Source organism: Ammodytes marinus (assembly GCF_949987685.1).
Source record: "Ammodytes marinus genome assembly, chromosome: 5".
NCBI lineage: Eukaryota > Metazoa > Chordata > Actinopteri > Uranoscopiformes > Ammodytidae > Ammodytes > Ammodytes marinus.
In genome coordinates, this window is record NC_137234.1 from 5497499 (window position 1) to 5510354 (window position 12856).

At 38.1% G+C, this 12856-nt stretch overlaps 1 protein-coding gene across 1 annotated transcript in view; it reads left to right on the forward strand.

The window, feature by feature from the left end:
* Positions 1-261: 261 nt before the first annotated feature.
* Positions 262-12856, forward strand: part of LOC307250430 (inositol hexakisphosphate and diphosphoinositol-pentakisphosphate kinase 1-like) — a 35719-nt gene continuing 23124 nt past the window's right edge. Inside the window, exons 1-13 of the mRNA XM_080027507.1 lie at positions 262-450; positions 2174-2264; positions 2712-2797; positions 3192-3346; positions 3658-3759; positions 4076-4237; positions 4863-4984; positions 6184-6285; positions 6768-6854; positions 7546-7621; positions 8285-8394; positions 11143-11228; positions 11673-11798. Coding sequence (XP_079883633.1) covers positions 2242-2264; positions 2712-2797; positions 3192-3346; positions 3658-3759; positions 4076-4237; positions 4863-4984; positions 6184-6285; positions 6768-6854; positions 7546-7621; positions 8285-8394; positions 11143-11228; positions 11673-11798 — 1237 coding nt within the window. The 5' untranslated portion in view covers positions 262-450; positions 2174-2241. The remainder of the gene's footprint in view (positions 451-2173; positions 2265-2711; positions 2798-3191; positions 3347-3657; positions 3760-4075; positions 4238-4862; positions 4985-6183; positions 6286-6767; positions 6855-7545; positions 7622-8284; positions 8395-11142; positions 11229-11672; positions 11799-12856) is intronic.

A 12856-nucleotide genomic window follows, 5' to 3' on the forward strand; every position in this document is an offset into this window, starting at 1 on the left:
ATAGAGTTAATTCTATTCATCTTAAATAAATAAACGATCATTTTGAGGCACTTGGAACAAAACTGTGGGTCCTGCTGCTGTAAACTAACTAAATTAAGTTATGGAAATATACCTTGGAGAATGTTCACTTCTCTGACACAACCAAAGTTACATAGTGCACCTTAAAGGAAGCCATGATTGTAGTTTAAGGGCCTCCATTTCTCACCACCTTTGTCTGACCTGTATTCTCTCCATCCTTCCCCCTCTCCTCCACCAGCCCCCAGAGCGACAGATCTTGGTGGGATATGTGCCATGATGAAGAAGTCCAAATCCAAACCCATGACTGAGATCCTGGAGCGACTGTGTAAGTTTGATTACATCGACGTGGTCATCTTCCCGAGGAGGTGATCCTGGAGGAGCCTGTGGACAAATGGCCGCTCTGCGACTGCCTCATCTCCTTCCACTCCAAAGGTAAAATATCAACAATGACTTCATTAAAAACGACTTTGCGATTACAGTGGACACAATTGCAATTTGTGAGTGCAATATAATATATAAATAAATGTATTATGGATTCTACTTGCCTGGTTTTCAAGGGAAATGCAGAGATTTATGAAAGTTTTGAATTTTTTTTTCTCAATTTAAAAACTTTATATAAAGTAGCATTGAAAATTTCAAAAAATAATGATTGTATGTGCGCTTGACCCACATACCTGCAATGCTGAAAGTATGTTTATTTAAATCAAACCACACATTGCAGCCTTTAGTGTGGTAATGTACTTGCACAAACTCACATCGCGATTGCAGCACTATTTAAAAACATCCTGTTGCTTCAGGGGGAAATGGTGACAGGAAGGTGGTGGGGGAATTTCACACATGGCATTGTAATGCTCTGATTAGGTGTGTGTGGTTATTGGCAAAATAATAATTATTAATAAAGTGTTACACTGTTGCAGTAACCAGTTAATTTTTTTTGTAGACATTTTTAGCATTTCTTTTATATCCAACATCAACTGAAATGTAATACCATTTTAATCTGCAAATACACATCCATCTGTTCCCTAAATGAAATGTCCTGTCTTCTCTTGGGAAATATCAGTACCTAAAAACAACCTCAGTATCTTTTAGAGAGGGGTTGCCAGGTTTGTGTCGGCAACCAGTTTATTGGAATGTCTCGATGGGAAACAAATGGATGGAAAAATGTATTTAAGGCTTGTAATTAATTTTATTCCTAAACTGACCTTGTGTGGTTTGTATCCTCTATCTGGACGTACAGTATATACTCATTTACATTTAGAACTGAAACATTAGGATCAACTTATGATTATGTTACGTTGATTTTTTTCTTATAAACAGCACATCCATAGACAATTTAAGTGTTTTGTTTTTTTTGCATCCAGACACTGATCTCTGTCTGTGTGTGTATTTGAGTCAGAGTTTATCACATGGGACTGTTTTTCCATTCTATTTTTAAAAGAATGCGATATTTGGATTGTTGCACTGACCATGGGAACATAACATGAGTCCTGTGTTGCTGTTATTATAAGGGCGAGGGAGTAACTAATATTTCCTACTGCAGTGTGCAAACAGTGGCATTGCAGATGTGTGTGTTAATTCATGATTGCCACTTGTTACATATAACCAGTAATTATCCAACTCTATTTAAGTTGCCTTTCACACTTTGTGCTACAACAAGCCTGATGAAATATATGTGAACTGATAATGACAGGAGACTGGTGACTTGTTGAAGTTTCTTAAATTATAAAGTAGAAAACGCCTACACACTGTCTGTCTTACTGGAGGAATTTTTAATATTTTACAACGTTTCGTTCTGTTCTGCCCTCATAAGGTAAATCTGATGGAGGCTGAAGGGACCAAAATGTCCTAAATGAATAGACTGTGTGTGTGTGTGTGTGTGTGTGTGTGTGTGTGTGTGTGGGAGTGTTCTCAATGTTATTCAAAATGTGCCTTCCTCCAGGCACCTGTCACATTTTGTCTGCAGAGGATTTTTCAATATACTTTTGGAAGTTTATGTAGTTGTAATGTGTTTTTTTTTTATTAGGCAAAACTGAAATGCATCTAAAATAAAACAATTATTTCTTCAGTTTTTATAAAAGCTTGAGGTTGAACTTGAAGGCTTGATAAAGATTCTGTATGTCACTGATAATTATTTTATTTATGTGACATTTTTCAGGTTTCCCTCTGGACAAAGCTGTGGAGTACGCAGAGCTCAGGAACCCACTGCTCATCAATGACCTCAACATGCAGTATTTCATACAAGACAGGTACAGTTCACTCACTCACTCACTCACTCACTCACTCACTCACTCACTCACTCACTCACTCACTCACTCACTCACTCACTCACTCACTCACTCACTCACTCACTCACTCACTCACTCACTCACTCACTCACTCACTCACTCACTCACTCACACACACACACAGAGTTTTTTACTTGTATCGCTTAAAATTAACTGTCTCTCCCATGCTTACATCAGCTGCATTCTTTTACCAACTTGTTTGCACTAGTTGCAGTTTCTTTCCCCTACATAATCAAACGCGTAATTACGTTATGGGAATGAAAATGACAAAATGACATAATTGCTATTTACACAATGCTTAATAACCCGTATTCCTGTTTAACTGCCCAACCCTATAATGCACAAACACACTTACTGCAGATTTCCTTATTTGGAGATTGTTCCTAATGGTTTTTGATTTACTGTTAGGAGGGAAGTCTACCGGATTCTACAGGAAGAGGGCATTGACTTACCCCGCTATGGTATTTTAAACCGAGATCCCGACAAGCCCGAAGGTGAGTGAGAGTTGTGTTAAATAAGTTTGTCTGTATGAACCCCTTGATATTTGGTCAAATACTAACTTTGACATCAGGAAAAATAGGTGTGACTGAGTTTATTCGTCTACCAATCTTTTATTTCCCCCCTTTTATATAAATAACATTGTGATATTATTAGTTATTATGAAAGGTGTGTCGCTAGTTGCAGTTGTAAACATTCAGTGTTATTGTAAACACAATTCACAGTTTCAAATCAAATGGTTAAAATCCCCAGAGCTTTAGGGAGATCAATTAACAATTCCACACTTATTTGTGTATTTCCTTTTGTCTGTAGCATTTTATACCTTCTGATTTTGTTGGTTTACTATGTGTTTTAACGGCAAATGTTAAACCAAAGTCTTCCCTCCTGCAGAGTGTAACCTGGTGGAGGCTGAGGACCATGTTGAGGTGAACGGAGAGATTTTCCCCAAACCGTTCGTAGAGAAACCTGTGTGTGCCGAGGACCACAATGTCTACATCTACTACCCGACGTCTGCTGGAGGAGGCAGCCAGAGGCTCTTCAGGAAGGTAGCTGTCTCCATAACAACGCACAGGAACCACATGATGTCATTGGCTGATGATCACTAAATGTTATTTTCATATTTATTTATTTTTGGTTAAGACTCAGAATCATTATGATTGTGATGACTTGCAAACTGGAGATGTAAAGCTTAAGTCACAGTGACTGGTTGTATGGCTACTGCAGAGTTGAACCTTTTTAGCTGTTAGTCAATGGGGCTGGGTAATGAGAGAAAATTTAAGATTTTAATTTACATTTTTTTTCCCCCCAAATGCCTTTAACTTCTCCATTATTGTCTGTCTGTGCCTCTCTGCTGTAGATCGGGAGTCGTAGCAGTGTGTATTCCCCAGAAACCAACGTACGAAAGACTGGATCCTACATCTACGAGGAGTTCATGCCCACAGATGGCACTGATGTCAAGGTACTATGCAGGTCTACTTGGCCATTCATGGAGGCTTGAAGTGATTTGATGCACCAATGACTCTCCTGTTAAATCATAAAGTTACCCAGCTTGTGAAAAAAAAGAAATCATTATCATATCAATCATTATCATTAAAACCCTTTCTGAGTCTGTATGTTTGTTGTATGGTGTTTGTGGGCATCTCAAACTCTTGTTTTTTTTTTGGTTTTGTGTATGTTCAGCTGATTGCCTTCTTCTTCTTTAACTGCAAACCAAATGTACCTACAGGTATAAAATAAAGCAACTTGTATTGAACTTGATCTCTGGATGATCTCAGGTGTACACAGTTGGTCCGGACTACGCCCACGCGGAGGCCCGTAAGTCTCCCGCTCTGGATGGGAAGGTAGAGCGGGACAGTGAGGGGAAGGAGATCCGCTACCCTGTGATGCTGACGGCCATGGAGAAACTGGTGGCCCGCAAGGTCTGCCTGGCCTTCAAGGTAAACTTTAGTCATCATGTAAAAGGGTGTAATGCAGAAGTGTGTAGCAACACAAAGGGATCAGGTTTAAGATTGTCAGAAAACCAGCATTTACTTTTTGAAACTAGATTATTAATAGGCTTTTTGTAATTTTTATTATTGCTGCTCAAGCCACTAGTGGTCAAAAAGTTAACTTGCTACCTTTTTTTTAATGTGCAGTAATCCATTTGCTGCTAACCCAAGCAAAGTATCTACTTGTGTTTTGATGTATCGTATCGTAAGAACACGTGCTTTTGGTTCATTAAAACACATTTTTGAGTTGGAAGAATATATATTTTAACCATTTACTGTTAACATAGACAATTGTAGAGCCTCCGAATGTGGACAGACTGTTGATGAATGATAGTAATAACATGTTAGCTCTTATGTTCCTTATAGAACAAGAAAAAAATTGAAAAACACATGTTTCTTCTATAATGTTCTAGACATTCTTTGCTCCACATCCCGTATATGTGTTTTTTTTCCTCTTGGATTAATAACCATTGTTCTACCTTGGTCTAATAAATAAAATAAAACAAAGTTGTGTTAAAGAGAAAAAAATTCGGGACTTTGGGCTTATATCTCTGTTTTGTGTGTCACTTTATAGCAAACCGTTTGTGGGTTCGACTTGCTGAGAGCCAACGGACACTCGTTCGTTTGCGATGTTAACGGCTTCAGCTTCGTGAAGAACTCCATGAAGTATTACGACGACTGTGCCAAAGTCCTGGGGTAGGTGACAGGAGCTTAGCACAGATAAATAGCTCTCATTCTTAAAGGTGCTTCGAGGAACTTTCATTTTGTGTTGATTCTTGCACCCCCTTTGGACAAAAGCGGTAGTGTTTTTACTACGCCAGCTGTTGTTCCTGGTTGAGCGTACCCATGACAAAGGCATTAAGAAAAACTGTTTAACAATAGCATTCTTTGCACTGATGGTCTCTTTTGCTGTTACTTGTCACTTATGATCATCAAAGGAAATAAAAAAAGAGGAAATATTTCAAAGTTCCTCGTAGCACCTTTAAAGTGTATATTACTTATTTATTTTTCTCTACATATATGTTCTCTGTTATTATTATATGATCTTCTATCCACTGGTATCTTTCATCATGTATTTATTGTCTTATCTGGACTTATAAAGTGTCCTTGGGTGACTGGAAAGGAACTTATAAATAAAATTTATTATTATTAATGTAATTATTATTGTTAGTAGTAGTAATATTGTTAGTTTGTCAAACTCTACCATGAAGCGGTCATGTTGTAAGTTATACATAGCTGTATACGGCGGCCCAGAGGATCCTGTTTGTCAGCTTTACATCTTAGTTAGTCAATGATTTATCACCTTTCCTTCTATGCAAAGAAACCAAAGCTTTATGACTAGAGAGCCATACTGGACATTCTGCTGATAGAAAGACCCTTGAAATACAGCTTAAGGCAATTTACAAGCATGAACATAGTTAGTTTCTCATACAAAATAAAAGGAAAAAACAGGAAGTTGACACAAATATTATATATTTTTTATATATATTTAATGTAGTCAGGTCTGAAAATCTGACACTCAACTTTATATCAAAATAATTATAAACATTTTTTTTATAAGTTTTATTTATTTATTTATTTTCTTATTTAATTTCCTTGTCAGTTAATCTGTTGTTGTTTGTTCAATTGAAAAGGTGGATTATAATATTTCTATTGAATGTATTTTGAACTGTAAATTTGGAAGAAGTTGAATTTTAAATTGGAGAATAATCTTGGTTAAAAATAAAGTATAAGTATAAAGATAGGCAGCCATGTTGCTCTTGCATGAGCCTACAGTATGAAGGTTTACTTTTGCTTTGTATTGACTATTTTCCCTCTGTGATATATTCTCTTAACCTTATGGCAATGCTCTTAATGCTTTTTTACGTCTGGTATTACGTTCTGTGCCTTACCAGGAACATGGTGATGAGAGAGTTGGCCCCTCAGTTCCACATCCCCTGGTCCATCCCCATGGAAGCTGAAGACATCCCCATCGTCCCAACAACCTCCGGAACCATGTATGTACTGACAAAACAAAATGGTGTCTATTTGTAGTTCAGATAAAACTCCTAGAAAAATATCTTGATTAAGTGGACTACAACTGTTATCCAGAAGGGTCATCACAACTGCCGAAAAGCCACAATGGAAGTGATCAGGTGTCGAGACTATATTATTTTTCCAGGTTGCAGGGGGACTTCTATTCGTGTTGTGCCTTTTTTTTTTTTTTGCTGTAGCTTTTGCAGTTGTGTTGTCCCTTCTGGGCCACCGTAGAGTACTGCACAGATGATTTGAAATATGATATATAAGATGATATGACCTTTTAAACTTTGCCTGTCTTCCTAAACATTTACCAGCCTACTGACTGACCTCTCACAAAGTGTAAAATCTCGTCTGTATCGGTGGCTCTTTCGGTGATAAAAATAATTTTTTCAGGGCTGGATATTTGTCTGAGTGGATGGTGAAATAAGTATTGTCATCTCTGTTCATCTCCGTCATACAGGATGGAGCTGCGCTGCGTTATTGCCATCATCCGCCACGGTGATCGCACGCCCAAGCAGAAGATGAAAATGGAAGTCCGACATCCTCTGTAAGTCTCTTGGATTTAGTATTAAAATGTGTCTTCTCTCCCTCTGTCTGTGAGCATATCTATCAGTTATTTGGTCTGTTAAAGGTGCTGCGAGGAACTTTCAGTTTTTGTTTATTCTTGCGCCCCCTTTGGACAAAAGCTGTAGTGTTTTGACTACCCCAGCTATTGTTCCTGGGTGAGCGTACCCATGACAAAGGCATTAAGAAAAACCATATTAAAAAAGCGTTCTTTGCACTGAGGGTCTCATTTGCTGTTACATGTCATTTATGATCATCAGAAGAAAAATGAGTCTGTTTCAGTAATATTTAAAAGTTCCTCGTAGCACCTTTTTTTAATTAGTTTTTTTATTATTCAAAATACATAAAAGATAGCATTGTACAGTTTCTTGTCCAACTACAAAAGCACAAAACTGAAGGGGCAAACTTCCATAATGTCCTTTCTTCCTCAGTATCATCTCAACTTTTAAATGCTTGAGTAAGTCTATTTTCCAGAGAATAGCTAACAACAATATTAGATTCCTGAATATAAAAACTGTCTTCTCATCTTTGGCAGCTGCAAGCAATCCACATTGTTCACCTCTTTACCCACTTATTTTTTAGATATGATTTAAAAAAGTCAAGTACTTTTGCCTTTGTAAGATATTGCCCTGAATTGAATCCAACTTTTCATAAATTCTGTTTGTCTTGCTCAGATTCTTCGAGTTGTTTGAGAAGTACGGAGGCTACAAGTCGGGAAAACTTAAACTGAAGAAGCCAAAACAGCTTCAGGTGAGTGAGAATGATTTTCCCACACTCCTCTGCATGTTTATTTCTGTTTTCTATTTCAGATGAGGACTGAATCCTTTTAATGAAGGGTTTCAATGTATTTTTTATTTTTGCATGTATCAAGCTTCATAATTATTATGAATCACAAACTTTTGTTATAAAGTGGTCTAAATATTTATTTATCTAAATCCACTCACACACAATGCATTTACCCTGTCACTGTAACTTTTTCTTAAAAAAAATGCATTTTGTTTGCCAATCTGGTGTAAATAAATACACATCCTAGGCTCTATAAACAGTATGTAAACAAAGGGGCCCACCATAGCTAACATAATGCCTGTTTAATGAGCCTAGTCTATGTATTAACACTTGATGTTTTTCAGCCCACACACAGTACGGACAGGTAGCGGATTGTGAGGAGATATGTTACTTGTTAACAAGTATTTTTTTCCTCCTTGATTGTCTCATTTTGGTTGTTTTCACTGAAAGAACAAAAATAAATATTTCTTTTAAAAAAATTATAATAATAATCTGAGGCTGCAGTCTCCACTTGCTGTTAGATTGTTATTCAGTCAGGACATTAGCAGAGGGCTCTAGTGTGTGTTTAGTCTTCCAAGTGAACGAGATAAGAGTCAAATGAAGAGATAATTGCCGCTGTGTCTCCAGGAAGTGCTGGACATCGCCCGCCTGCTGCTGCTAGAGCTGGGCCAACACACCGACTGTGAGATTGAAGAGAAGAAATCCAAACTGGAGCAACTAAAGACTGTCCTGGAGATGTGAGTGACAGCTTTCAATAAACACACACTCTCTCTCTCTCACACACACACACACTCTCACACACGCACGCACACACACCCTCAAAACATCATCGTCAGGTTTCACCATCAGTCATCCATTTTCATCTGCGAATCACGATTCAAAACTACAGTAGCTTCATCTCCCAACACTCCACCAGGGTTCAGCCATTTTGTTATCATACTCACAGACACACGTATTTACCCTGATACCCTCCCTCCCTCTTAAAGCCCCTGTAAACCCAAACCCACAAAATCCTTCTTACTATTTAATTTGGGGAGTTGGTTGCATGATAGTAAAGCATCTGAAAAGAGTTAGGCATATTTATCAATCAAAATCTAAATATATTGGCATTTAAGTTTGATAAACTTTACACAAGCTCTGTTAAGATGAGGCTGGCTATGCTCTGGTTCTTATGACACAATAGGTATTTTGAACCAATCAAGGCAGTTCTCTGCCCGGACATCCTATAAAAAATAATGACTGTTGCCATGGAGACATTTTGATTCGGCCACGCCCACACAGTCTTGTCAAATGGTAAATAAGCTGTTTTTTTTTAACCAACTTTTATAGTTATCATGAATATTTATTTTCAATCCGATTTTTGTAAAAGCTTATAAAGATACCCAACTTTGATATCATATATTGATTTTATACTATTTTAAACCAGGTTTCCAGAGGCTTTAAGTCTCTAACTCTTTGCCTTATCTTTTCTTCCCTCCTTTCTCTCTCTCTCTTTCCTCCCCACCCATCCTGCTTTCTTTCTCAACAAAAGGGAATCCAGCTTGATTGAAACTCAGTACGCACCCTCTCCCTACTCCCCTTTTAAAGGATGAGGTTTTACCACCCTCCTTTTCCTAAGTCGACTTAGACTCTGTGTACATAATATTAGGAACACATTTTTATATATCTGACACAGACCCAAGGTTAAAGAGACTACGAGGAACTTGTAAATATTTATGAAACGGGCACATTTTTGATTTATAACTGACCTGCAACATCAAACAAGGCCATCAGCAAAAATAACGCTATTTTCATATAGTTTCTTATTAATGCCTTTGCTCTGGTCCAATTCCCTGCAAATTCAAAACGATTTACAGTAGTAGGCAGACCAGAACATCTTGTGTTTCCCAAATGCTTCTAAATCAAAGTTCACTTTGGTTCACCATCATCATATTACCATTATTCATCTGACATAGTCACATATAAATACATTACCTCATTGCCATGCATGATACCGCTGTCTCTCTTTCTCTCCCTTTCTAAACAAATGCACGCGCCGCCGGCACGCGCTCGCAAAGAACTTTACCTTCCGCTTTTGTCCAAAGGGGCCGCTAGAATCAACACAAACTGAAAGTTCCTCGTAGCCACTTTTAATTAAGGTGAAAGTGTTTTATTTAATTATTGACACCCATTAAAATTGTAGATAAAAGGGGAAAAACATGTAAAAGGAGGTTGTTTGGACACCCATTGAAGCATTGAATTGATACTTGGAAGGTGTTCCTAATGTTTTGTACACAATTCCATTAACATCCATTCATTTTAAGCCATTAAAACTGAACACATACACAGTCAAATGTCTTTGAGGATTTGAGTGTGTGAAAATCAGTGTGCTGTGCTTCTTTGTGTGCATGCCGTTCTCACCGCATATAGAATGTCTTTCTTCCTTCTGCATTTCATTAGCTTCTGCATAAAGATGGGAATGAATGCAGCAACAAAATAATCTGGAAATCAGACATTTTCAAATTTGCACACACAAAAAGGCAAAGTTCAAAAACCGCATCAGAATATTTATTTCCACTTATTTTAAACAGGGTTTACGACGGTCCTTTTATGAGTCTTAAAAAAATATAAAATCAAATAATATTAATTAATTTTAAAATTTCTTTTAAAATAGGATTTTTACAGGTCTTAAAAACTACCACAAGAAACTACATTTCACCTTTTAATTTGATATGGTGGATGAATGCGAAATCAAATGCCTCCCTGACTAATAATAGGTGTGTGTGTGTGTGTGTATGAGAGAGAACCATGAGAGTGAGTGTGTGTAGATACTAGGTACAGTAATCCCCCAACCAATTAAAACTCCCAATAGATGCAAACAAATGCCAGGAATAACTTGAACAAAGTGCTGTGTGAAGTGTCATTGACAGTAGTTCAGATTATCTTGGGTCCTGCCAGAGATACTTATCCCGGTTTAGGGTCCATCATCATGTGGCATTGAGGTGTCCGCTCAGCTGCCTGTCCTGTTAGAGAACGCTATGTGATAATTAATCCCCAGGATGTGCCAAATTCTTACCAAAGCTCTCTTGGTACAGTATGGCTTTGCATGTGAATATTAAAGATTGATTTTCACCGCGCACACTTACACCTTTTCTTTGTAACTTTTGTTTCGATGCTGTATTTCGCATTTACACACTCAAATTATATATATATAGAGGTTTATTCAAACTACTGGTGTTTAGCTGAATTTCTTCTAATAGTTTATTATTAAACCGTTTGCTAATACTGCTACTTGGTTGTGTGTATGATCAGTGTGTCGGATTTGAAAAAAGTTGTTGCCTTGTTTTGTCCTCTTCTTCTTTAAGCTTTTGTTGGGGTTGAAGTGAGATGTTTTGCTGGTAAACATTTAAGATGAGATAAATCTCCTTCTGTGTCTGTGTGTGTGCTTACTGTCTGTCTGTCTGTCTATGTGCGTATCAATATGTGTGTGTGTTGTGTCTCTGCAGGTACGGTCATTTCTCAGGTATCAACAGGAAAGTCCAGCTGACCTACCTGCGTCACGGCCAACCTAAAGCCTCAAGCGAAGAAGAAGGTAAGAACACACAGACATAGCGTTGATACCTACAGTATCTCTCTTTGAACTGCGAGCGTATGTATTGTGTAGTGTGCGTATGTATTGTGTAGTGTGCGTATGTATTGTGTAGTGTGCGTATGTATTGTGTAGTGTGTGTGTGTATGTAGTGTGCATATGTATTGTGTAGTGTGCGTATGTATTGTATAGTGTGCGTCTGTGCAGGGCTACACTATAGACTATTGGCAGGAGATTTTATACAGTTTGGTACATAAGTTCCTTTGATTGTCTTTTGAATTCTGCAGGTAAAATACAGAGATAACGAAGTCATCCATGTTTTTCGTATCAATCTATCCAATTAAAAGCTTGGAGAGGGAAACAATTTTAGCATGTTTGAAGTTGATTAAATTATTTTTTGGTATAGTGACTACTGTTATGAATAACTTATCCCCTGCTGTTTTTCAGACTGTAAGAAGGAAGGCCCCTCTCTGCTGCTGGTGCTGAAGTGGGGCGGGGAGCTGACGCCTGCAGGCCGGGTTCAGGCTGAGGAGCTGGGCAGGGCCTTTCGCTGCATGTACCCTGGAGGTCAAGGTACTCAGTCACATTAGCTCATATGTGAACACGCAAAGGGATCCTTCTGCTTTGGCTCGGATTTCCTTTCATGGTGTAAACGTTTTTACTAGTACAGTTTTGCTGCTGTTGGAAATAAAAACTGCTTGAAACCACCATTCGTTACAAAAAAAAATGTTATGAGTAGTGTTTTCTTTTTGTTTTCCGATTTTCCTGGTTTCATCAAATCTAAGGTGGAGTCAGCGGTTCTGGATGATGCTTGTTGTCGAAATCACTTTGTCAAAATCAGTTTATATTTCCTCGTGTGTGTGTGTGTGTGTGTGTGTGTGTGTGTGTGTGTGTGTGTGTGTGTGTGTGTGTGTGTGTGTGTGTGTGTGTGTGTGTGTGTGTGTGTGTGTGTGTGTGTGTGTGTGTGTGTGTGTGTGTGTGTGTGTGTGTGTGTGTGTGTGTGTGTGTGTGTGTGTGTGTGTGTGTGTGTGTGTGTGTGTGTGATGAAATAAATCCTGTTTTTACACACAGCCTAGGCTCTGGCATGCAAACAAAGCTGGCCACTGGCTTTTTTTTCTGCAGAGCACACACAGTATGGACAGGTAGAGATTAAAATCATGATCTCTACCTGTCATTATGTTCATTGATTTTTACAAAAAGTGATTATGACACAATCGTTGTCCAAAACTGCTGACTCCACCTTTTAATGGATCAACTTCCTCGACCTTACCTGTGAAAAATTCCCCTCAAAATGTCATGACATGGGAAATACTCACACGGCCAGTATGCCCTCCCTCATGTACATCTGCTGTCAACATTTATTTCCAGCCCTTCTTCTCAGCCACTCAAAGCAAAACCGATTGCAATGTCAACATTGCATAGCTGGCATACAGAGTATCAAAGAGGGTCGAAGGTGCAGGTTATTTTAGAATTGACGAGCCAGACTTTCAGGCTGACTGCCGCCACTGGGTCATAACTTTGTTCCATTTATTATTTGAATTTGTAAATATGATGTTTGTGAGCCTAAACCCCCTACACAATAATAGAATAGATACATTTAAAAGGTCTTATAATAAAACAGTTACAAGAGA